The 26,772-nt window shown below is 44.7% G+C and overlaps 1 protein-coding gene across 18 annotated transcripts in view; it reads right to left on the bottom strand.

Moving 5' to 3' along the window:
- The window catches only part of MACF1 (microtubule actin crosslinking factor 1), a 383,383-nt gene that overhangs the window by 177,104 nt on the left and 179,507 nt on the right, over positions 1-26,772 (bottom strand). For all 18 annotated transcript variants that reach the window (XM_061597825.1, XM_061597831.1, XM_061597827.1 and 15 more), the window contains exons 19-35: positions 24,139-24,234; positions 22,868-22,993; positions 20,402-20,554; positions 19,241-19,395; positions 18,255-18,381; positions 16,999-17,182; positions 15,615-15,784; positions 14,032-14,210; positions 12,938-13,076; positions 10,951-11,144; positions 10,093-10,255; positions 7,321-7,404; positions 6,374-6,481; positions 2,830-2,928; positions 2,021-2,173; positions 807-895; positions 76-211 (exon numbers count right to left, since the gene is read on the bottom strand). In XM_061597825.1, coding sequence (XP_061453809.1) covers positions 76-211; positions 807-895; positions 2,021-2,173; positions 2,830-2,928; positions 6,374-6,481; positions 7,321-7,404; positions 10,093-10,255; positions 10,951-11,144; positions 12,938-13,076; positions 14,032-14,210; positions 15,615-15,784; positions 16,999-17,182; positions 18,255-18,381; positions 19,241-19,395; positions 20,402-20,554; positions 22,868-22,993; positions 24,139-24,234 — 2,355 coding nt within the window. The remainder of the gene's footprint in view (positions 1-75; positions 212-806; positions 896-2,020; positions 2,174-2,829; positions 2,929-6,373; positions 6,482-7,320; positions 7,405-10,092; positions 10,256-10,950; positions 11,145-12,937; positions 13,077-14,031; positions 14,211-15,614; positions 15,785-16,998; positions 17,183-18,254; positions 18,382-19,240; positions 19,396-20,401; positions 20,555-22,867; positions 22,994-24,138; positions 24,235-26,772) is intronic.

Below are 26,772 nucleotides of genomic sequence, written 5' to 3'. Positions count from 1 at the left end.
ATTCTCTCTCCTGTCGGGGGGGGGGGAAGAATATCACAAATGTGGGAGATCCTAGGATGGAGAGAGGAGGAATACCTTATGGGCCGTCTCCTGGGCCATGTGACTTTGAAGCTGCTGGAGCTGTTCCACAGAGTCAGAGCAGAGCTGATCATAAGTCTCCTTGAGATCATTCAGCTGGGTCAAAATGTGTTCCTTCTCCTGGCCTGAAAGCCTGCAGGTTGGTATGTAACACATCTCTCGATATAAGCATAGCAATTATAAACCCTAAAAGATTGCTTCTGAGGGTTCTGGGTTGCAGTATAATCAGAAGGGCCTAAAATATATTGGACTGTTAGTCTAGTGCTACTTATTCTGACTGAAGCTGTCCAAGAATCCTGATGCAGGAGTCTTTTGTAGCCTAGAGTAAGAGGAATTGAACCTAGGACCTTATATATGAAAAACACCTGCTCTGCTATTGAGCAAGGTCCTTCCCTTCACCCTTGTGGTCAAGTCAAACACACACCATCATCATCAGTAATAACATGGAATTTAGAATGCACTGGTGTCAATTGGACCTTTCCTCCCCAGCTGCCATGTTCCCACCACACATCCTCTTCACGATTCCCACTTTTGTTTTCTCAGGATGAAAACTATGAATCTTAACAGCAAAGAATACCACAAGGTGGAGAGGTGTCTGGAATTAAAAAATAAGAGGACTAGAAGATTACCTCTGCCACCCCCGCCACCCGCTCACTGCGGTGACTAACCCTGTACTTAACCTGACAAACTACATCCCCCCAACTGACATTCTGCTCTCCCAAACTCACTTGTGACTGTGCTTTGCAAGGAAGATCTGAGCGGTTTTGATCGCTTCTGAGACTTGCTCCTTCTTTGCAGCCAGTTCCTCATTCAGAACCTGATGAGAACAAGGAGAACACAGTGTCCAAGAGGGCAACGAGGGTGGCACATCTCTAAGAAGAAACTCACGTGCAAATGACGAGGCCTTTGTGATGTTCCTGTAAGTTAGCATCTGTAAACATGGTAAGTGCGGGTCTATTGGGTGATGTATGGTAAATGACTGAGAGAGAAAGGGGGAGGAGTACATGGGTGAGAAGCTGAAGTGTGCTGGATGATGATTGGCTGAGTGGCTGGCTGGCTGAAGGTATGAATGGAGGTTTGTCAGTGATGAAGGGGGGTCAGTTGGAAGGAGACAGTTAGAGAGTTGAGAGAGAGAGGTTGTTGAGTGGGTTGGCAGAGTTCTGAGGGAAGTTTGGATTGGATTTGGCTGATATTTAAAGAGGATATATATGAACAGAAACATAAAGAGTGACCATATATGAAACCATACGCTTGTTATTTCCTGTTATTAGTAAATAAATACTTGTTTGGTTTACCAAAGGCCTGATCCTTGGCTGGGGGAATATACAGAGCAGAAGGGAGGGCAAGGTAATTACCAAGGCTGAACAGAAACTGTATCTAATGGTGGCAGCGGTGAAGGGAGAAATTGTAACAAGTCCGGTATCCAGAGCAACCCAGAGTTGTATGCTTTTTATATAAAGATACAAGGGGGTTGGGAACAGCATAAGCACTCAGTCGCAAAAGTAACCGGCTAGAGAGAGACTCAGGCAAAGTCTCTGGGAGTATTGGTTACAGGACGTGACTGGTGGTGCTGCCTAGCAGTGGGATCTAGTGAGATCTGTGCTAGAGCGGAGTGAGAAACCATATAAAGGACAGTCCGGACTGGTGGTGTCCCTGGTGGTGCCTAGTGAAAGGCAGTAGCCACAAGCAGGTGGGAACCTGACAGGGGGAACCAGGGAAGGTCGTCACAGCCTTCAGGGCCGTGCTGCCTGGGCCTGACAGGAGTTGTGGTCCAAAACCTTTGGAGGGCACCAGCCAAGCAAAGGCTGGACTAGTAAATCTGGAAAGATCACTAGCCCCCGGTGAAAAAACAAACACGTGGCAGGACTGATCTAGGCATTTGCTGACACACACTGAAAAGACATCCAAGGAAGTGAGCCCCCCTCCCTCTGCCCTTATGCACCTGCTGCTCCAAGATGGACTTCTCAATATCTCCTAGTCCTTTGCTCTTTGGTGGGGCACTTCTGAACTGTGCATTCTGCTGGAAACTTGTGACCCAGCCCAGGAGTTTTTTCACCTTGTCCACATGCTCTTGCTTCTCTTCTTCTACAACTTTCTGCAAAAAGAAAAAAGAAAAAAAAGGGGGACAGAGAGATATGGCCACATAAACATATACAATACAGTCAAATGCTTCTTATATGTCTAACATAATAATAAAAACTGTCTGTTGGCCGTCACGGCGAGCCTTTGCTCGTTATTAGCAAAGCTCTTGAGGCACCACTGAATGCTCACAGTCGCTTGGGGCAAACGTGTCAGTAGTGGAATGCTGACAGTGCAGATTCTGTGAGTGAAGTGGAAGCCAACCTGGTTGCAGGTTACATATGATGCAGGGATAAGATGTGGGGAGGCAGTTTGGTGAGAGCTAAGGGGCAACATCTCTTGGCAGTGGAGAGAGGAGCAAGGGCTTAAATGAAGCACAGACCAATGTGGCAGGACCCTGAGAAAATGAACCAAAGGGCAAGGGGTCAGGAAGGCCCAGGGACAGAGATGGCTAGAAAAAACTCATGGAAAGGAAGGATGGTGCAGAATTAACAGGAAGCCAATGGTTTTGTGACCCTGCCAACCCCCCCCCCAAAAAAGTCCTTCAAACAGCCCCGATGACTCCAAACCCACAAGATCATTATGGAACAAAGGCCACTGCCTGAACCCAGGGGTCACAACTGATCCACAAGGCAGACACCACAGAGCAGTCACCAGAAATGATATCCTTACTTCGTCCTCTTCCAGGCGCCGGAGGGCATCACTGATGTACTTCACATGCTGTGTGGTCAACGTGACCAGAGCCGTGTAGTGTGTACGCAAATCCATGAACTGGAGCGGTGGAGAGAGAAAACAAGGGAAAAAACATACAAAAAATATGCATGTCAAAGTCAAAAATGACAAAGCATCAACTTCCCACTTTGCTCTGAACATGCAGCATTTCTCACACTGGAGAACCTGGAAACTCCCCAACTCACTGCACAATCTGATGGGCATTTATACAGAGCTGGTGAAGTGCAACCATCTTGGAGACAGAGGATGAGTGGCCATCTTAAAACAGCAGTTATATAATGACAGAAGGAAGAAATGCTGAAGGACACTGAGACAGCCTCTCTGCTTTTCAAGAAAGAAGGGCTGCTTTGCCATCCAAGGAACAATGCAAAATTTCTCTTGTCTCTTGCGGTAAGAACTCTGCCATCTTGCACAAGGATGTGAAATCAGGATGGTTCTCTCATGCACTTCTCTTTTCCCCAAAATGTTGGGGCACAGGGAAGACAGCCATATCCTGAACAGGACTGTCAGGCTCCTGTTGGCAGAGAAATAACAACCCCTACCCCGGTGCTGACAGAAGAACCAAGACAGCTCTCTCTGACTGCATGGAAGGAAAATGAACAAGAAAGGAAGGTGAACAGCCTTCGCCACCAGCTCTTTTCAGACTTGGGAACAAGGAGAGAGAATAAGCAGGCGCTAGCAATGAAACTGTCGATAACAACAAATAATGGGCACCACAGTCTTTAAGCAGTTTGAATCAGCAAACCAGCCAATGCAAACCAAATGTTCAAATAGGTGACGCTACAAGCAAAGGGCTCACCAGTTTACTTTCTGTGGCTATTTGGGTTCTGGTGGGTTAGGAAATGAAAGAGGGAGCGGGGAAGAGGGTCTTGCTTTCTACTAGCGAGCAATACCTTTTCCTTCTTATACAGCCACGAGAGTGGCTGTATTCTATAGCCAGCGTGGATTTTTCACATTCCGCAATGTTAAACTGAAAATATCCCCATGCCATTCTGATGCTTCCCAAAAGCTCATTTCAAAACATAACCTTACAAAACTTATAGTCCTGAACTCAGAAATGCTTGCTTAACAACCCTGTCAATTTTCATGGCAATACACAAAACAGTCAGAGAGAATCGAAAGTTCAAAGTCTAAGAAGAGAGAAAAAAAAACCCAGAGCCCTTTTGGACTTTTTTCTGAGTTCTCATAATCTGTTGAAATTCATTAAAAATCAGCCATGTTCACAGAGGACCTGTAATCCTAATACTGACCTTGCCCCATACTCTGACCTTCATCTTCTGCAGTTTAAAAGTTTAAAAAATGCCTGGGTGATTTTTAATTAATTTAAGAAATTTTGGCTGGAAGCCAACGATAAGGGCGGGCATGCTCAGTAAGAACCAACTGTCAGAGTTCTAAAAGTCTCACAGCTGCTGGGCTTGCCTAATCAGGAGGCCACACCCACACCATACTTTGATTTCACGTGTGACAGTCATGGCTTCCCTCAGAGAATCCTGGGAAGTGTAGTTTGTGAAGGGTGCTGAGAGGAGACTCCTATTCCACTGAGAGAGCTCCGGTGGCCAGACTGATTTAACAGTCAGCCACTCTGACTGAAGCTCTCTGAGGGGAATAGGGCACTTCCGAGGATTCTTTGAGAGAAGCCATGACTCTCCAAAGTGAAATAAAGGCCTGGTGTGGATGTGGCCAGGGACAGCTTTGGTTTTAATTTGGGTGGGAGGCTACATGTACCTACTATAGAATAAAAATGTGGGGGAATCGCTGAAAAGCAATGATACTGTTCACAATGTTTTCCTTTTGGAAAGGAATGGGTTTTCTCCTCTACCCAGTGCCCACCCACCCAATCTCCTCCCCTCCCCCGGGTCAGTGTTGGACTTTGACCTGGGAGACCAGGGTTCGAATCCCCACACAGCCATGAAGCTGACTGGATGAGCTTGGGCCAGTCACTGCCTCAGCCTCACAGGAAGGCAATGGTAAAACCACCTCTGAATACCATTTACCACAAAAGCCCTATTCAAAGGGTTGCCATAAGTCCGGTCGACTTGAAGGGAGTCCATTTCCATTTTCAAACACGATTGCACAGAAATAAATCCCATTGAACTCAAAAAGTATGCAAATGATCAAGTTTCCTATAGGAAATCATTTTCTTTTGTTTCTATTTCTGTGAATATGTGAAGTACAGCAACACTTTGCAATATTTACACTAAAAAAAATCCAAACATAATGGTGGAATAATGGCACTGATTTCTGCAGAATAGTCTCCAGTGGACCTCAGGAGTGTCTCAATTTGCACAAGATAAAACAGTGGGAGGTGAAATATATTCTAGCAAAATTATAGGTGTGCTCTATGTTTTTAATTGACCATGCCCATCTAGGATTTCTAGGATGAATAATGAGGGAAATAAAAATTTTTAGTTTAGATTCTCTGTAGAAACATTAGTAACACAGAAAAGAAGCAAAGTAAGAACACCAACAAACATACAAAAATATAATTCTCCATCTTTTCCTTGTCCATTCATAAGTTATGTCATGGCCTCTCAGCCACAGATTTGCTGGTGAGAAGGAGCTACCATCAGCAGAAGGCAAAGGCCTCTGGGTAAACGCAGCCCACAGAACAGCCTGAAGGCAGCGGCACATCAAGTGCTCATAGCCTGGATGCAAGACCACTTGGGAACAATGATATAAGTTGCTCTGAGGGCCTCAGGAAAAGACCAGGTTATCATTCCCCCCCCCCCAAAAAAAAGCATTTATAAGAAGCAGAGCTTCAGTATTACACCCTGTCAGCAGGGCAGAAACAAAGAGAAGGAATCTCACTTGGGGCTGTGCCCAAAGCAGTCTCCTTGCAGAATCTCAAAGAAGCCCCTTGCACAACACCCCAGGCTTCTGCAGGGAGCAATAGCTGTTCAAGATTTTTCTTGCCCACTTTTTCTTTGGATGTTTCCAGATGGGGGTTTAATTGGCAACCAGGTTGTTCACAGCAGTTTTTTAAATTTTAATTTATTGAATTTTCTCTATAAAGGATAAATCCAGATTAAATTTTGGGGGGAAGGGGTTGATACCAACGATGTCATGTGCAAAAAAAAAACCTTCCATGCATGAGGCGCATGGATCAGACAGTCAAACCCCTGCCTGAAAGCAGCCTTGGTCTCATCCAAAAGATCCACCCACCGCAAACTGCATGGTGCTCTTTATTTACCTTGCAGGTGGGCAGGGCTGGGTTGATCCCTGTAGGGATTTGAACCAGTGGTTCCAAGAAGTCTACGTATGCCAGACCCTGATGCTTAGAGCTTAGAGCCTCTGTGGCTGACAGAAAAGACGGTGAAGGTGGACACTTTTACACATGGGTTACAGAGGAGAGGCAGGAGGGCAGCAGGTGCAGGAGTGGCCACTTGTCCATCTGCTCTGGAAATGGAGAAAGCCCTTGCCTCCCCCACTCCATTCCACTCCCAGCCTAAAGAACACACAGGCCGGCAGGGGCCAGGCCTCTCACCTCTTGCGTAATGGCATCGGAGGAGGAGAGCATGCGCCGGCGCTTCACAGGGGACTTCTGCTGAGATTCCACAAAGGCACGATATGTCATCAGCTGCAATTCGTAGTCCTGAGAATCAAAAAAGGGAAAAGGGGGGTTTCAGCTCCACATGGCAGGAATTTGTAATTCTACATTTAGTGCTGTTGCATGAAGCAAAACAATGAAACACAGAATTCCAAAGCAAATTGTGGAGGTGTGCATATGAGAGATCTCTTGGGACAAAGGGCAGCAAGAAAAAATAAATAAGCATGTCACACAATGGCCTCACTCCCACAGTATTCGAAGCCAAACCATGGCTTAGCGCAAGCAGGCAAACATGCTGGCTCCTAGAGAGGAGATTGCAGCCACTTTGCTCCTCTGCAGTCATCTTGCTGCTGTGCTACACTGAGCTAAGCCATGGTTTACCTTAGTAAGCCATCTGAACCCAGGCTACTGGGTTTTGCTATCCCAGACAAACCTTTGTTAAGGCTCTTGCTTCGTCTGGAGAGACTAAACCATGAGTTCAGGTTCAGACAACACCTAAGCAAAACCACAGCTTAGCTCCATGCAGTGCAGCAGCAAAATAACCACACAGAAGCAAAGCACCTGTGGTCTCTTCTCCCAGAGCCCACACATTTGCACATCAATGCTACAGAATGGTTTGACTTAGCGCTTCATGCGAACCGGGACAATGTGTTTGTTTTGTATACCTGCCAAATGTTATTACCAATTAAGCTGTCGATTCCAAAAAATGATCAAAGGTTTTTGATCAGATCCCTCCAGCTCTGATAACATTATGTATCTCTTGCGGTTCACCTGTTTGCATTTCAGACAACCATCTAAACTCGCGTTCACCAACCTGGTGCCCTCCAGTTGTAGCTTTGTACTACAACTCCCATCAGAGCCAACCAGAATAGCCATTGTGTTACCTTAACAGCTGCTGAGTATTGCTGAGATAGTTTATGACACTGGTCCAGTTTGGCTTGATTTGCTTCTATTTCAGCAAACAGCGCCTTAAATTCAAAATGAAAGCATTGTCAAAATCATGGCTACAAACTGGAAATTCACCTGCCCTCTAAACAAGTCTGTTCTTTCCCTTTTGCCTTTCCTACAAGCCACATCACACCTTCCACTCACTTCACATAATTATTGAGTTATTGTTTCCCAGTTAATGTTTAGTAAGTCGCTTTGAGTTCACCGTTCTTGAAAAAAGTGACTAATAAATATAATCAACAACAGCAAGACTATGCCTACATTTATCAGTCTGTCATTGAACAAAGGGACAAGCCTCCCTTCCAAATTTGGGGAAGGGCCTTAGCTCAGTGGTAGAGCATCTGCCTTGCATGGAGAAGGTTGCAGGTTCAATACCTAATGGCATCTCCAGGTAGGACTTATAGGAGAGAAGATCATCTAAAATCCTAGAGAGACACTGCGAGTCAGTGTACACAATACTGGGCGAGATGGACCAATGGTCTGATTCGGTATAAGGCAGCTTCCTACGTTCCTATCTACAGTTCCCTTCTTTCACAAGGCTGTAAGAGCAAACCAGCTGGTGCAGGCCAAAGCGGGTCTATCTAGTTCAGCATCCTGTCTCCCACAGCGGCCAACCAGACACCCCAGGAAGAGTCGCACAAGCAGGACATGAGCACTACAGCAACTCTCCCCTTTCAATATTCCCCAGCAACTGGAATCCAGAAGCACGCTGCCTCTGATCCTGGAGGTGGCATATAGCTATCATGACTAGCAGTCATGCTGTTGCTGCTGCCGCTGTTGTTCAAATTGTTCTGTTGATATGTTTGCTTCCCTGGGCTCCTTCAGGAAGGATATAAATATAATAAATCAGTAACAGTAACTGATACTTAATCCATGCCCTTCATTAATCTCACAGCCATTACTACATCTTATGTTAGCAAATTCCATCATTTCCCTGTGCACTGTGTGAAGAAGTCCTTCCATTTGCCTGCCCTGAATCTCCCACCCTTCAGCTTCATTGGACACTCTCAGAGTGGGGGGGGAAATTCTCTAACCACTTTCTCCATACCATGTATAATTATATACACTGCTTTCACATCTCCCCGTTAAAGGTAAAGGTGTCCCCGCACTTGTAGTGCGAGTTGTTTCCGACTCTTAGGGTGACTTCTTGCGACGTTTACTAGGCAGACCGTATATATGGGGTGGGATTGCCAGTTCCTTCCCTGGCCTTTCTTTACCCCCCAGCGTATGCCGGGTACTCATTTTACCGACCACGGATGAAGGGAAGGCTGAGTGGACCTCGACCCCTTTTACCGGAGATTCGACTTCCTCCTTCCGTTGGAATCGAACTCCGGCCGTGCGCAGAGCTTCGGCTGCGTTACCGCCGCTTACCACTCTGTGCCACGGAGGATCTCTTTCCCATCTCCCCGTTACTTGTCTTTTTTTCGAAACTAAACTAAACTAAATTAAATAGCCCCTAATTTGATTTAGTCTTTCCTTGTAGATGCCATGCTCCAGCCCTTGATCATTTTGGTTGCCCTTTTCTGCACCTTTTCCAGCACAAGGTGGATACACTTTTCCAATGCAGATACATACTATTTCTACAGAAAAATACAGGAACAGAAGTGATGCAAGACTTGCTGCGTTCAGAAGCACGATCTTGCAACAGTTAGCCCTAAATCCTTATGATCTGCCTAGCACAGAAGCCCTCAGGCATCTGATTTCCAACCAAGATTGATGGTGATTTTGGTAAAGAGGTACTAAGCCAAAACCAAGCCTTTCCCAAACCAAATGCTATCAAATGGATGTTCAGAGCTGCTTTAACCCAGCATCCTTTAAAACAATTAATTATGCACAGAATTTCAAAGGACCCCCAATACCCATTTTTTGCATGTGTGGAATACCTCTGCATACTTTTCAGAGCATTACATCCAGAACCTTCTGGCATTTCCAGGAATAAAAAAAACCTAACATGTCGATACACCATAAACCTGAAGATTCTTTGTGGATTGTCCCAGTTTGTACATAATGCTAAGCCATGGTATATTATTTGAATGCCCAAACCCCACCCAGCAGCTGAACTATAGTTTGCTTACTGCCAACAAAACATGATAAGAACATAAGAACATAAGAAGAGCCTGCTGGATCAGGCCAGTGGCCCATCTAGTCCAGCATCCTGTTCTCACAGTGGCCAACCAGGTGCCTGGGGGAAGCCCGCAAGCAGGACCCGAGTGCAAGAACACTCTCCCCTCCTGAGGCTTCCGGCAACTGGTTTTCAGAAGCATGCTGCCTCTGACTAGGCTGGCAGAGCACAGCCATCATGGCTAGTAGCCATTGATAGCCCTGTCCTCCATGAATTTGTCTAATCTTCTTTTAAAGCCATCCAAGCTGGTGGCCATTACTGCGTCTTGTGGGGGCAAATTCTTGTGGGAGCAAATGATCTAAAGCCATGGTTTGCTGTTGGCTTATGAACCTTGGGTTTGTTTTAACTATGGCTTGCTGTTGTATGCAAACTCAGCATCTTTCCTTAACTTTGGTTTGCTTGGTCACCACCACCACCCAATCTCAGTCACCCACCAAGCCAAAAGGCATGAGGCAAGAGCAGCTGGAAAATAAGCCATGGTTTGATCATATGTGGAACAACTTGTAGCTAATTTGTAATTTGTTAAACAGATCTTGGTTTAAACAAACCATGGCTTAGCATGATGTGCTACTGTGTTGGGTCTTACCATCTGTTGACTGAGTTGCTCTGAAAGGACCCTGCTATCCTCTGCTTGTCCAGGTTTCATCAGCTCTTGCTGGGTTGTGGTCATCTCAATCCACTGGATTAGTGCCCCATGACAATTCCGGTAATCAGTCAGTACTTCCTCTATACTCTCCAGCTCTGATCGGCTGTCAAGTGATAAAGAGAGACAAGAAAAAAAGAGCAGAAAAGGTGTGAGAGAGAAACTTTGAATGTTAAGTAGTTGTATAAACAATATTCTTTGAGGTAAAGAATAATTTCACTGTGTATGATGCTTTATAAAGTAGGAGGGGAAAAGAGGACAGGTCCTGCACCCTAAGGGTTCACAATCTTTAGTGGTTTACTAAATAACTAGAATGGGGGAATCCTGCAAGATTCGGCACTTAACACTTTTAGATCAGCACAGAAACCCTCTACAATTCCAGTACATAAATCCAAGGTCAGTAGCAAATCTTTAAAGGGCCATAATTTTGACTCTGGTGGCTGCTTTTACTCTTGCAAGACTCTTTCATCCTTGAACCTCCCAAGCAGGAGCAGCAACAGAAATCTTGTCTTATTGCAATGCTTATTACTTCTGTTCTCCTGGGCTAGAGTTGACTTGAGCAGCCTTCAAAAAAGCAGCAGGATATGGGTTAGCCATTATTTTTTCCTTTAATGTAAAATATTTATTACCCACTTTCATTTCCAAGAAATCCCAGAGCAGGGTACAGTAAAAAAAATTTTTTTTTCAGAAACACTGGTGGGGGCCAATGGGAGTTGTAGTCCACCTGGAAGGCAATAGGTTTGGGAAGGACGGGTGAGCCTCTTAGCAAGGAAGCAGCTACCCAGAGATGGCATCCCTCACCGAGTATCCATCTGCAGGCTGACCCTCTGCCAGCGATCCCACAGCTGCGACCCTTTCTCCTGGTAGCGCTCCAGGTCAAGACTGCACTCCTGCTTCAAATGGTACAGCTGGTCCGCCACAACTTTAGCTCTTGACAAGTCATCTTCCAACACTGCAAAGATGTTGCTCTTATCATTCACTTCACTGATCCATTGCTGAAAGAATACAGAACAGAAAAAGAGAGAGAGAATCACTGACTGGGACCGTCTGAAAGCAAAAACAGGCAAAGAACTGAGTATCACTCATCTGCATGAATCCACCCTCTGCTTAGCCTTCACCAACCTGGTGACCTCTAGACAATTTGGATTCCAACTCCCATCAGCCCTGACCAGCAGAGCCATCTTGTGGCTGGGGCTGTGAGGAGTAGTTGTCCAAAATGTCTGGTGGGCACCAGATTTGCAAAGGTCGCTCTAGCTATTGGCTGAGCTAACCCGGACAGATAGGCAACTGAAAAATAAAATTTATTTATTATTATTATGAGCTGTGGTTATTTTATTTATCAAGGTTTTTATGCCACCCTTTGTCCAATGATCTCAGGGCACATTATAATAAATAAATACTTAACCGTTACAATCAATATACATTTAAAAGGGCTAAAAACAGCATGTCTGGAGAGTGACTCAAAAGGCAAGCCACAAGCATGGTGGGAAGCATTCGAGCCACAAGTAGGAAGTTTCAGGAATAGAATGCTGACCCAGCACACATGCTCTGAGTGAGGCAAAAGGTCATCCAGGCTGGGATAGCACAATACAGGACCTAGGAACAGGTTGGGCTGTTTACTGTTCGTGGAAAGAGTGCATAAGAGTGACCTTCGCCATGCCCCCTCCCTGGTAGGTTTCCGCCGAGAATTGAAAACCTGGCTGTTTAGGCGGGCCTACGGGACTTTTGAGTAATCTAGTTTTATTCTGTAAAGATGTGGGTGTGTTTAGATTAAGTAGAGTTGATGTTGTATTTGTATTTATATGTCGTATTTTAATTTTCTGTACGTCACCTAGAGTGGCCATTAATTCGGCCAGATAGGCGACTTAGAAATAAAATTTTATTATTATTATTATTATAAGTCAGAAAGCAATTGACAAGATACAAGGACAGTAGAAAAGGAAGGCCAAAGAGGACGATAGGGAGTCACTGAAGACTGGCTCAGTCCACACCTAACGTTAAGCCAAACCATGGCTTGATGCAAGCATGCAAGCCTGTGGACTCCCAGAGAGGAGATCATGGCCACTTGCAACTGCCACACTGCCATGAGCTATGCCCTGCTTAGGCTTAGCATGCCATCCGAACCAGGTCAGTGAATTCAAGTGACTGCCCACTCAAGTCTTTCCCCTCAGGCCTTACATTTAACCTTAATTTGTTGTATGAATACAACAGGGGCCCTTCATTTCTGACTGCTGGCCATGCTGGGAGAGCTGATGGCAAGCTGGAGCCCAACAATGTCCGAATAAGCACAGGTGACCTGCCCCTGGAATAAAGGAACATTTGCACTGTTTCAAGCTAATTCACCTGTAAATACCTAACTTCATACACTAATTTTAAAAGATGTTTGCTAAGAAAAAAATATATATTTGGTTCAAGGAGGAAATGTTTGTATAGTACTTCAATATGCAATGACTCCTGTCTACCCCCTGACTGGCTGGGAGAGCCAAAGGTCATCTGTATAAGCAGCAGGTGCTAGAGGGCAGGAGACGCACGATTCTGTATGCAGCAGCTTGGTGCAAGCCTGCTCCTCTGACAAAAGCCATCAGCATAAGGCATGAAAAAGAAAGTGCAACACAGCCTGAAAGACACAATCGGCTGTTCACCACCAGGCAAGGGCGGTTGCATCAAGACTGGAAGATAGGCACCCCCCACCCACAGGACCCAGCTGGTTAAGAGAAAAACTCTGCAACTCAACACTAGAACAAAACGGAATGACTCCAGCAGGAGAATTCTGCTTCTGGCTACCAACCTGTAATGTGGTTCGGTGAGAATGAATGGCGCTTAGGTCAGTGGGCACAGCCTCTTCTTGACTCAGTTTAACCTCGTAGCCTTTGACCAAAGACTCCGCTGCTTGGGTATTGCGAATGATAACATCAACCGTCTTTAACCTATCAAGTAAAAACAGGAATCATAACTTCCTGAAACTACAGCAAAGTGTTATTTGTTGCCATATCAGTGTATTGCGTCTGGCAAAGTGGAAAGAAGGTCAGCACAACCTGAGGTGCTCTCCCCAAAAATGACCTGCCACTCCAGGCCTCCCTCCCCCACTGCAAGTATATATGAAAGGAAGATCTGCCCCACTTGAACTCAGCACATCTCAGGATCCTGGTGCTGCCAGATGACTCTAGTCAGAAGCAACTCACTTTGAGAAAATGGAATTCAGTGATTATTTTCACTGCAACATTACTGAATTCCAAGAGACTGAATAAGCCCCATTGCATGGATTCCAGGAGATAGCATCAAAAAACCAATTGCATACATTACATTTTACAAGGAGTAACCATAGTACAGAACATGTTTTGCATGAAAAAGGTTTCAAGCTCAATCCATGGCATCTCCTAGTAGGCTGAGAAAAGCTCTGGAGCAGTAGTTCCCAACCTTTTTGATAAGGCGATTCACAAGTCTAAATTTACTTGGCATGGTGACCCATCAATTTATTGTGACATCATGAATTTTTGACCTTAGGTCTTCTCTGCCACCAGCCACCAGAGAGCGGTTCCCAAGTGTTAAAGCGTAAGACTCAAGCCTTTCTGATGTTTAGTACAATGGTAAACACAGTGTTATACGCCAACAGACAAAAAGGCTGTGAGAGGTATTCAGCATACCAGTTAAGAACTGCAAGCAATCATTATTTTGGGTTTACTTAAAAAGCCTGCCACCCACTTGTGCAGGCTTCTTGACCCACTTGCGGGTCATGATCCACAGGTTGGGAAACACTGGTGTAGACACTATTGAGGTGGATGGGCCATGGGTACATGTCAGTCTGTGCATATGTTCCTATCATGTAACAACAAGCAGTCCTCTCTTTTGGCTTGATAACAGGAGAGAGCTATAAGAACTCACTTGTCCAGATAGATAGTTGAGAGCCCATAGACGTGGTCCATCTTTTCCACCAGCAGGTTAAGCTCAGAACGAAGATGTGGGGTGCTTGATCCAGTTGGAGACTTGTGCAAGAAAATGTTGCATCTTTCAGAAAGTTGCTCCATGTCGACCTTCAAATGGTCCAAGTCCTCCTTCAATCGCTGCAAAGACCAATCAGTGTTGGTGAGCAACAGCAGAGGTGCACACCTTCTGAGTTACAAATCTTCACAGCAATTATCATTATGGCAAGAACTAAGCTGGGGAACATAATAGGTTTCCTCACCATCAGACATTTTCAAAGAAGGGACTTTTCAGCTGTGGTGCCCAAAACCGGGAATAGCCTCCGAAGAGAGGAATGCCTGGCCCTATCAGGGCTCACTTTTAGACATGCATTGAAAACAATTCTATTCCATCAGGCTTTTCCCATTCACTGCTGCTTAATAGGATTTCACAATTGCTGTCACTGTCATTTTATTGATTTGGGTGAAACACCTGGCTTATTATTTGTTATTGTGACATAATTCTATTGGGTTGTATTCAATTAGCTTTTACTCAGAGTAGACCCATTAAAACAAATAGACCCAAGTTATGTCCATCAACTTCAATGAGTGCACTCTGAGTAAACCCATTACTTTTAAGTGCTGCAAGTCACTCTGAATACTATGTAGAGATCAAATATAACCAAAGTAGTAGCGGTAGTAATCTGTGACCACTGGCCAGAGGCGGATGAATTCTAAGTGAATCTCAAAGTTGCAAAAGAATGGACTGGGCTATGAATTTTCTGCACCCACAGAAATTCAAATTGTGCACCAAAGTAACTCAAGATCTTCACCAATAAAAGCTATATTCTGCAGCTTGAGAACATCATAATTGAATTTGCTTCTTCAAGCCAGGGAGATGCGGAAGAACCCATGCAGAATGCTGAATGAAGCCACAACTCTTGATCTCTAAAGTTCTGCTCAAATATTGCAGCTGCTACTGTCGCCACCAGCAACTTCTAAGTTCTCATCCAGTGCTGCCCGCATATTCCCTGAGCTGCCAGGGCTAGGATTTTCTTTTTTTCTTTAATTATTATTAAATACATTCCAAATGTATAGCAGATACTAGGAAAGGAAAACAGAGTGATACAACATACTAAATCAAATCCATATACCATTTTGGGAACACCTCTTTTAATCCCATATTTATACAACAGCGTTAGTAACCATCAGTAACCAGAACTGGTATTTCCATTTGGTATGATTACTGCAGAAACATAAAGACTTCCTGTTGATCCCAATTTCTATACTTTCCTGGTTTGGAGAAAATGAACTCTAAATATATATCTTAAAATTCCTAAAAGACAACAATTCAGCTCTTTCAGTTGCAAGTATTTTTACATTTGAATGAAATAACTCGACATACCTTATCAAACGCATCCAATATCCAATTCCAGGCCCGCACAGCATGATGACCAAAGCCTTGGGAGGAGACTCTGCCACCCCCTTTGCTCATGTACTTTGTCTCCAGAGGGGTGTCTGGAGGCCGAGCACATTTCACCCTCCTTGCCTCCTGGAAATACCAACCTCCTGCTCAGCAATCCGGAAAGCATTTTCCTGCAGGGCATCCCCATCTGTTCTAGTGCTGCTTGGTGTCCGGATGGTGCCCACCAGACGTTGTTCACATTCCTCCAGATGAAGGCGGATATTCTTTAGCTCAGAGAGGTACGTCCGAGAAGCCGTCTCATCTTTGTCCTCTGGTCACATAAGTGCGACAAAAGCGAAAGGACTGAATTTTTCCTCCAGAGACTTTATGTGTCCAAATGTGGGTCAAATACGACTGCTGTTTGCAAGCACAGTGGCAGAGCAGACGCTCTGGATGCAGAAGCTCCCAGCCCCTCGCCCTTGAATCTCCGGGTAAAAAGACCTCAGGCAGGCACAGGTTTGGAAAGAAAGACCTTCCTCTGCCCAAGACCCTGAAAGGTTGCTGCTGGTTACAGTAAACAGTGCCAAACCATGACCCAGTGCAGTCAGAACATTTGTGAAAGAACTGAACTGCTCTCAAGGAGGCTGTCCACACATTTTAGATCTGATTCTCCAGGGTTTTAGAATGTGCAGAGAGTCTCCACAAGTACAGAAGGCACCCTGCTTTAGAAGGTCGCCCTCCACCTTCTAAGGGTTAGAGCTAGCATGTCCCATCTCTACAGCACCCCCAGTGGTTTGCACAGCAAAACTCCTGAAGAGGACTACAGTAGGGCCCCGCTTACTGGCGCTTCGCATTCTGTCGTTCCGCTAATGCGGTGGCTTTCAATTGGGGAAATTCCCCGTTTTAAAGCTGTTTTTGCACTTTTGCGGCATTGTTGCGGCATTTTTGCGCAACGCGCCCCATTATACTCAATGGGTTCCACTTTACGGCGGCAGTCCGGAACGGAACCTGCCGTCTAAGCGGGGCCCGCCTGTATAGCTAGGCTCAGCTGACCTGTCACATGCAAAATCCAAAGAGAGACTGAACGTCAGTTTGGAGTCTTTCAGACAAAATTTGAAAAGCATGTTTCCTTCAAGTCATTTACCACATCTTGATCAAAATATCAAAAAAGATCCCAGGCTATGGTCTGAAGGCACATGAGGCCAGCACCCTGCTGAAGCTAAGCAGGGTCTGGTCAGTGCCTGGATGGGAGACCGCCTGGGAACCATATTTAAGCGGTCTTGGGTCTCTATCATGAAAAGAAAGGTGGGGTATAAATGTAATACATAAATAATAAAATATGACAGCCTCTCAGGACTAGATAAAAAGTGATTTGGGCATCAGATTCAACCCTGAACAAGACAGTTGTTGTTTGTTTTTTAATCTTTTAGACTGCAAATATACCCTTTCTCTTGGGGCCCCTATGCCAGCTTTTACCAACCCCAGGGCTGATGGGAGTAAGGAGGATCACGTTGGCAAAGGCCGATTTAGGCTCAACCAGCTTACCATTTTCCATTGATTGCAAAAGCTGCTGGAATTGCTCTTTGCATGAGTCTACTTCCTCCTCCAGGCGCAGCCGATCAGCTACGGAGAAGAGCTCTGAATCCCGGCTGTCCTCCAAGAAGTCCTCACAGTGCACCTGAAGGTTCCTCATGCACTGGTGGCATTCCCCTGGGGCCAGGGCCCTGAGCTGTGGGTAACATACATGCAGAGGACACATTTGTATGAAGGCTATGTGCAGATGGGCAACACTTGCAGAGCCACAAGCCAGTACAAGCATGACAACAACACTGGCAGGCATTATTTTCTGTCTCACTGCAGGCTCCAGTCTAACTAGTTTTGCAGGTGTTTGCTGCTTCAAGCTGGCAATTCCTCAGTGGCACTTTTGGCTGTTATGGGTGCCGATTGGTCAGTAACTGTACCATCACTGAGGATGGGCAAGTATCCTCCCCCACATCACACACAAAGACCAGCTCTGAGTAGGAGGCAGCATATGTGTGAAAAAACTCTGAGACACTTTTCTTTCTTTTATTTCATATGAATAGAGAGTCTTGTGGAAATTTATCACCAACAGATTTATTGTGGCATCAGCTTTTGTGGGCCAGAGTCTACTTTGGCAGATAACACACAATTTTATGCATCTGTGGAAATGGGGCTTAGCCCATGCGAGTTTATGTCACAGTAAAGTCGGTTGGTCTTCAGGTTGTCCTCCAAACATTGTTTTTGCTGCAACAGACTGACACAGCCATCCCCTCTGCAATGTATTTGTTTATGTTGGAGAATAGGAGTGATATTATTTATTTATTTATTTATTTTATTTTATTTCTATACCGCCCAAAGCCAAAAGTTATTAAAGTAAAAGAGCACCTACATGCTCTTCACAAGCAAAAGTCGTCAGTGGTATTCTATAACCTTCTAAATTCAGGAGTTTAAGCAGGATTTAAACACCTTAGGACTTGTCTAAAAAGACTTGTCTTTTTGCTTATGCTGTGAAGTGCCATTATATTGATGGAGTATGAAAACAGCTTCTTATTAGGCTACGTTTACTAGAAGTAGTCACTGGTTGCCAAGACAACTTCTCCCCCCCGCCTCCCAATACTTTAATCCTGTATTTCTCTCCAGCTTCACCTTCCCATTTCCTCCCACCACCTTCCAACTTCCTATCCAGATCCACCCAATCAGGAAGCCATATATAATTGATATGGTTTAGCTGTGTGCCCTTCGCTTTCTAGTAAGCATCACTCTGGGGCTTGCAGCATTACCTTCTCCATATTCCAGCTTTGCACCAGAGAGATGTCTTTTCTCAAATAGTTCCAGGAGACAAGGCTCTTCATGTTTACATGGAGCTGGTGCCACAGGGCCATCACTTTCTGGTATAGCTGTTCCACTCTACAAAAAGAAGGCAAAACAAAGCTGAGTGCTTGTTGGTTGGCTTCCTACAAACAGAGCTCATTGGTAGAGCACCAACATGTGGGTGATGAGGTCACACGTCTGATTTTCTAAATTATGGCCTCTTGCACTGCATCTCTCATGATGGCCAGGAGAAGTAAGCTTGAGACCTAATGCTGGTCAGGGAAGATAGTACTGAATACATTGTTCTGATATGGTTTAAAGCTGCTCCTTATGTCTCCTGAATGTGGCCCCTGAAAGGTTGCTCAGAACAGAATGTGGCCCTCAGGCTGAGAAAGTTCCCCACCCTACCCCTGGGCCAAAGGTTCACTGTAAATTCTTAGGCACCAACTTCAAAATGCTTGGTTGCCTAGGTGAGCAGATGTCTAGGATGTTTTGCAGATCAGGGGCAAGGAGACAGGGGATGTACCTATTTGTGCCACAATGAGAACTAGAATATTTATGACGATAAAGGTATGATGTCAGGATTCTACATATTTTGCCTAGTTGGATTTTGTTCCTGACATAGAGCTCTGTTTAAAACTTTTCCAGTCCACAAGAGTTTATAGCACACACACAAGAAAGCCCCCCAAATTACTGTAAGCATTTTATTTTATTTTATTGTTTATTTTCTTTCTTTCACACATCTATATACTGCTTAATCATTTCTAAGCAGTAAACATAAAAACAAACCACGCAGTTAAATAAAATAATAAAACAATAAAAATTTATGGTACATCTTACATTCTTAAAATTCCTTTCTTCATTCATGGAACCTAAGGCAGTGTAAATGCGTACCTATAGAACCTTCAGAGGAATAGAACACTGGTGTTGCTCAAGAAAATAAAGATGCCTTTACCTGCTGGCCACATCAATGGCCTCTCTGTTGGGAGGGGGTACCAAGAAGCAAACAGATGGGACCATGGCCTCATTTCCGGTGGGGCTGATCACTTTCCACTTGGTTCGCTGGGAATTGTCTTCCAGCACACACTCGTCATTCTTACAGATGGTGATCTGTGTAGCCAAAAAAAGCAACACTGTGATCCAGCAGATGACCAAACTGCCACTTCTCCCCCCCCCAAAAAAAAATGATTATATAGTTCAGGGGTAGCCAATGTGGTGCCCTCTAGATGCTGTGGACTGCAACTCCTGTCATCTTAGACCATACCAGCTGGGCCTAATGAAAGTTGTAGTGCAAAACATTTGGAGAGCATTTGGAGAGCACCAAGTTGGCTATCCCTGGTGAACTCCAACCAGGGCCCATTCTGTATTTGAAACAGTGTCATCAGACGCTTCTCCAAGAAAGGAGATGCAAAAGTCTTCCTAGTGAACTTATTACAGTGCTGAAATGCAGTACATGAAATAAAACTTCACACAACTGAAGTTTAGTGTTCTTAACTTGAGTCTTCTTACCACTCCCCACCTCTCCCCAGACATCCACACCCTGAACAGTGCTTCTCACCCGGTCTTCCACGCAAGGACAACAATACCGCTTGGTCTTCATATAGCACTTTTAAATTTTCAAAGCGCTCCACATGTAGATTGGATTCAGATGATAACGCTAGGAAATTCATAGAGTCTTTTCATGGTTTGTTAACAAGCTATAGTTTCCCATGTTGTTCAAATCTGATATCCTGGTTCGTTAACTAGCAATTGTTACAGGAAACCACTGGAAACTTAAAATCTCTCTCTCTTGTGAGCAAAGGGGGAAGGGGAGTGTGCAAGCCTGAGACTCAATGCGGTGTGTTCCCATAAAGCTAAAGCAGTGCATTGCGTTACATCTGAATGCAGCTGTCACAGTAATCCTTACAACAAACCCTGTAAGACAGCATAATTGTCAGCATCACTTTGCTTATGCCATACAGCCTCAAGGCAACTTACATCAGACAAGACCATCATTGAATATTGAGTTTAAAATCTGACAGATTCCAGTATTCAGAGCCAAAAATTCTGGATTCAAGCTCACAAACTCCTGACTCAAAGTCTGCATTAAGTTTTATTTCACCTGTTATCAGCTTACCTCAATTTGGCGATAATCACAGATAGCCTTCACAGAGATGGTATTCTTCAAAACATGGTCAGGGTTTCGGGGCTTCAGCTGCACAATGCTTTTGGACCGACCCACTAAGCTGGCAACAGAACTCTTGGACTGGATCAGCTGCTCTTTTTCATCCTGTCCAAAATAAAAAGGCAAAATGATGGTTGAGACAGAGGGGAGAGGATGGACGGGACAAGAGTGGCCATAAGCCTCATACCCACACTGCCTCCCTGGGAGTCAGCATTTTATCAAGGGCAGATTTGGGTTCTCAAGGGCAAATATTGGTAGGGATGTGTGTGCACGCACACTCATTTGCAACTTCTCCAAGCAGAAATGGAGGTAGGGCAGGGAGTTTGGAGGTAATCCATATTTTATACTGTTCCAGACAAGATGATCCATTATCTCCTAATCCTCCTTGTTCTCCCACCCACCCCACAAAGCTGCATGCAGTTAATACATTTCTACTGGGCCCAAAATTCAGAATTATCTGTAAAACAGCAAGCAGTGCAACAAGACCCAAACCCGTTATTTTTCACTGGGGGGTGCAAAAAACCTTGATTTTTGTAAAACATGGAAATAAAAATGGCAGCAGAACTGTGTGAAAAGATTGTTCAAGGCAGTTTCAATGCATTTACTTAAACAGTAAGTAAACCCTTGACAGAAACAGAATGCTGGGAAAATGCAAATGTCATCTTGGCAAGAAAGAAGGAAAGAAAGAAGGAAAGGCTTAAAAAGGAGCTACCTGTGCCTGTCCCAGGGGAGCATGGTTGGAAGAAATACAACTTTAACTCATTCATTCTGATAAGGAAGCGTCTCATACATGGGCCAAACTTTCACTTTTGTCTGCCTGTAGAAAATCCATGCAGAAAAAGCTGCCTCCCACTGGCTTTCAAGGTCTACAACTGGAACAGTTCCATGTTTTTAGCCTCCAGAACCCTTGCAAGACAGACACAGATGAAGTCTTGTGCTGATGCATCTCCCTTGGCTCAAGGTACCCATCTTCCTTGGCAACTTGGAAGTTACAATGAGATTAGCTGGTCTACTATGCAACAGCCCATCCTTAAACTGTTACCACTGGCTCCTTCGCCTGACCTGCAGCAACCTCAAGACCTTCATCTTTCTGCCTGAAACTATGAGCCAATCTCCTAGTTATTCAATAAAAGGCTGCTGCTCATCCAAAACGGCCTCCTTGCAAGGAGTGGTCTCTGCTCCACATCCTAAAGTTCAAAATCACTTACCATGTACATCAGCCCTCCAGAAGTTTTGGACTACAATTCCCATTGGTCCTAGCCAGCACAACAGTCCAAGTGATTAATGGATTTCCACACTGTGGTTGGCCCAGAGCACAGTTCACTCATCTCAAGGAGGTCTTGATGTGTACACTGGTCCTCTTATTCCCTCCTGTTCAACCCTTGAACCCTTGACGAGACCGTCTGTCAAAGACCTTTATCAGCAAAGCCTTCAATGAACCACCCTAATGCTTCACCTTGCCTGCTCCTCTTGTTCAAAGTTCACTGTTGCCAAACTTTTCTGCCCATCATCCATCAAACATTGACATTTTGAGTCCTATGAGTAGGTCTACAGCACTACCATTTCCCTTGGTCACGGTTGCTGTATTTCCATAGTGCCACTCAGTGGTAAAAATGTGAGCAAGCTGAGGGTTGCTACCAGTCAGAGCAAGCAACACTGGGCTAGATGGACCAACATGCTGATTTAGTGGAAGATGGGGCTACAACTCAGTGGTAGAGCAGATACTTTGAAGGAACCCCTGGCATTTCCAGTTAAAGGATCTCAGGCAACAGACTGTCTCTCACTGCCTGAGATCCTGAAGAACCACAATCAGCGGTGTGACTTGGCACAAGCCACCAACATGTGTTCATAGGACTAGCAGCAGCAAGCAAGCAAGCAAAATGAAAGCAAATAGCATGCTGGATGTCACAGACAAGTAGGCATTTCACAGGGAACTGAAACACAAGGATAGTTAAACAGTGCAGGCCTGGGAACAATTGAAAGCTAAATAGGCAGTGTTTCAAAAGGCGTGCACATTCTCCCCCTCTCTCTCTCTCTCTCTTTTAAAGCACAGAGCTGTAAGCAATGCTGCAATGCAACGCAACCAAGTTCACCCAGAGAACTAGGGAATCCTGGATGCTACTTGAAGGGTTAGATCGTGACAGCAAATTCAGAAAAAGAGGCATGTCAGGAACTAAAAGAACTTGGTGGCAGAAGCTGTTTGACAGGGGACCGCGATGCCCTGGGAGGTGATGCACTCTCCTTTGTTAGAGATTACTAAGCAGAGGATGGATGGCCACCAATCTGGGATGTTGCAGCAATGGATTTCCTGCATCAGCAGAGACGGGATGAGATTACCTTTGAGGTCCCTTCCAGCTATGCTTCTGGTATAATTTACTAAATCTGTATGACCTTGAGACCCGCTCAAGAAGCACCCACCATGGAATCCTGGAGCAGGTCCTCCAGGCGTGTCAAGCTGGTGTGGCAGTCACAAGAATACTTCCGTTTGATGGTATCTTGGAGGTTCCTCAAGTATGTCTCTGAATCCCGGGCATCGCTGAAGAACTGCAGAAGCACAAAAACGTTTCCCATTTATCTGAATACCACTCAGAGGTTCTTATTGCACCTTTTACAAAATGATGAAATTTCTTTGTAAGACTGTGAAAAGAAAGCAGCCATTCAACTCCGTCAAAGGCATTTTCAGCACCAAAAAGAAAGGCCAGTAACTAGAGAAAACAGTCGCCTTTTAGTTACTTTATTAGAGAGGCATCAGTATGGCTCATCTCAGATGTGTTTTATCAGGACTGGAACATGATCAAGACTTGCCAAGCAAAGCCAGGAATTTGTAGTCTACAACTTTCGTGTTGCTATCAAACCACAAGGCAAATCCCACAAGCCAAGGGCTCACTGATTGCTCTACTAGCAAAACCTGACGCACTGAGATGGTTTGTTTCCATGTTCTTGAATTGTTTTATTTGAATGTAACTCACCCTGAGATCACTTGTGATGAAGGAGAAGACATAAATCTTATAACAAATAAATAGAACAAGAGAAGGCAATAAGGTGGGGGCAGAAGTGGCGAAAGAAGACAAACAAGAAATGTTCTCACTACAAGTTAGGACAGGGGGTCTATACTGCTCAATCCTTCAGTGCCTGTCTTCCAGTTTCTATGAAAGAGCCTTCCATTATTCTGCCTCATTCGAAGGGCACAATAATTTCTTTAGAATTTTGGTAGATACAAAACTTTATCATTACAAGGTCACAAGGGTGAGGTGTATGTTTTCCATTCCAGTAAACAGTTCTTCAGCACTCTGCAGCCTCCTGGGCAGCCAACACTTCCTGATCTGAACAAGCCCTATGGGAAGAACTAACCCTATGATATCTTTTTGTCCTGGGTTTTGATTGAAGGCTGCAGAATGCAGACCACAGGACAGATGATTGGCAGAATGAAAGAAACACACTCATCAACATCCCTTGACCCACCTCAAAAAGGTAAACGTAAAAAAAAAAACCTACACCTCAAAAATGAAAATATCACCAAACAAAATATCTGTGACTTGATCATTTTCGAATGATATTTCTTGTCTCACTAGCTGATGGAGAACGGTTGAATAAAGAGTGGGAGAAATTTCCAGCAGAGCACTAGTTCTGACTTCATGAGTTAACTGCTACTGCACAGCCATCTCCTGGCCACAGAGGATACATCATACCTGAAAGTACGCTGTGTTCTCCTTCACATGCTGATCCACACACAAGCATAGCTGCTTGATCCACTGCCACTGAGTCTGTACTGCTGCACTATATGCCTGTAAGAAAGCAAACAAGAGCAGCAAAAAAGGTGTTTTTCGTAGCATTGCACGCAGCAGCTACAACCTGCGCCCAGGCCTCTGCTGCACTTGTATTTGGTATGAATAGTTTTATTCATGCCCATTGTAAAACTGACCTGAAATCTGGTTGGATGAAAAGATGATCAAGAAATATTTTAAATGAAGTAAGAATGGCTACGCGGTCAAGGTTTATAGTCAAAAATACAAGAAAGGGCAACTGACTATAACAAAAGGCTTATAGACAGCTATTTTCACCTATGGTGAGTTAATATGACTTCCAGAAGACACAAGCAAGAAACTTTTGAAAAATGGAAGAGAACTGGTTGGATTTGTTTATTTTTAATAATTTATTTAACTCTTTAATGTGCCATAAGGCACAACTTGGTGAGATGGGTATTGGAGACTGTGATGTTCCTGCTTATATTGTAAATATGGTAAGTGCTGTTTATATAGAAGACATATGGTAAGTGGAGTGAAAGAGGAGGGGGGAGTACATGAGCAGTAGAATGTTGGATGATTGGCTGAGCGTTTGAATGGCTGGGAGTATAAATGGAAGAATGACAGTTGAGTCGGGACAGGCTGTTTAGGAGGTGGTTTTTAGAGGGTGTTTAGGAGGTGGTGTTTGAGAGGTTGAGAGAGGTTGGAGGTTTGGAGGTTTGGTGGTGTGGAGAGTGAGTCGGAGTTCTGAGGCAATTAGTAAGAAGTTAAGTACCTAACAGAATATAGATGAAACCATACGCTTGTGAAACATTCCTTAACTAATCTTGTTATTTCTGATATTAAATAAATACTTGTTTGGTTTACCAAAGGCCTGATCCTTGGCTGGGGGAATATACAGACCAGAAGGGAGGGCAAGGTAATGACCAAGGCTGAACAGAAACTGTATCTAATGGTGGCAGCGTGAAGGGAGAGATTGTAACAAGTCATGTATCCAGAGCAACCCAGAGTTGTATGCTTTAAATATAAAGATACAAGGGGGTTGGGAACAGCATAGGCACACAGTCACAAAGTAACAAGCTATAGAGAGACTTAGGCAAAGTCTCTGGAAGTTTGGGTTACAGAAAGTGACTGGTGGTGTTGCCTAGCAGTGGGATCTAGGGAGATCTGTGCTAGAGCTGTAAAGGGTAAGAATAAACCTGACGTTCCTGTCTGCTGGTAGCCCCAAGTGAGAGCTTCACAGGTGGTGCTGGGGAAGGACGTCACAGAGACACTGTATTATAGTGGTTCCGATCCTATCTCCAGGGTCGTTCTCAGAGAATAGCATTGGGTGACTGTCTTTCGGCCCCCTGGCAGTTGTGCTGTGGAGTGCTGCAGACTACCATCTTGTCCCCCATGCTGTTTAACATCTATATGAAGCCCTTGGCAGCTGTCATCAGGAGATTTGGGGCGAGGTGTCAGCAGTATGCTGATGATACCCAGATCTATTTCTCTGTAACATCTGAATCAGGAGAGGCCGTGCAAGCCCTGGACCACTGCCTGGACTCGGTGGTGGGCTGGATGAAGGCCAATAAACTGAGCCTGAATCCTAGCAAGACAGAGGCACTGTGGGTTGGTGGTTCCCAAGTTCGGATAATTTGTCAGTTGCCTGCTTTGGATTTATTTATTTTATTTATTTATTTTGTTTCATTTATAAACTGCCCATAGCAAGTAGCTCTCTGGGCAGTGTACAAAAAGGTTAAAATACAAAAATAACACAGTAAAATCAGATTACAAACGATAATACAAACAACAAAACAAAATAATATTTTGGATGGGGTCGTACTCCCTCTGAAAGAGCAGGTCCGTAGTCTGGGGGTGCTCCTAAATCCATCTTTGTTGCTAGAGGCCCAGGTAACCTCCCTGGCTAGAAGTGCTTTTTACCAGCTTCACCAGGTAAGACAGCTGCGGCTGTTTCTGGACCAGGATAGCCTGACCACTGTTGTCCACACACTGGTAACCTCCAGGCTGGATTACTGTAATGAGCTCTGTGTGGGGCTGCCTTTGAGGTTGGTCCGGAAGCTGCAGCTGGTGCAAAATGTGGTGGCGAGACTGCTCACTGGGGCAGGGTATCGGCAACATGTCATCTCGCTACTGAAAGAATTGCACTGGCTGCCCATTTGATACAGGGCCAAGTTCAAGGTTCTAGTTTTGGTGTACAAAGCCATATACCGCTTGGGACCAGGATACCTGAAAGACCGTCTTACCCCTTATATACCCAGTTGATCACTGCGCTCTGCAGGTGAGGGGCTCCTGCAGATACCGTCTTATCAGGAGGTCCGTTCCGCACAACATAGGAAACGGACCTTTAGTGTGGCTGCACCTACCCTGTGGAATTCCCTCCCCTTAAATAGTAGGCAGGCGTCATCTCTGTTATCTTTTCGGCTCCTTTTGGAGACTTTCTTCTTTCAGCAAGCCTTTTAAGTTGAGACCTATCCCAGTCTGCGTCTGTGTTGGAATTGCTTTTTAATATATATTTTTTAAAACAATATGTTTTTAACCCTTTTTTAAAGATGTTTTAAAAGCTTTTTTTAAAAATGT

Source organism: Rhineura floridana, chromosome 15, assembly GCF_030035675.1.
Source record: "Rhineura floridana isolate rRhiFlo1 chromosome 15, rRhiFlo1.hap2, whole genome shotgun sequence".
In the NCBI taxonomy this organism is placed as follows: Eukaryota; Metazoa; Chordata; class Lepidosauria; order Squamata; family Rhineuridae; genus Rhineura; species Rhineura floridana.
This window is presented reverse-complemented; position numbering and strand designations above follow the sequence as displayed.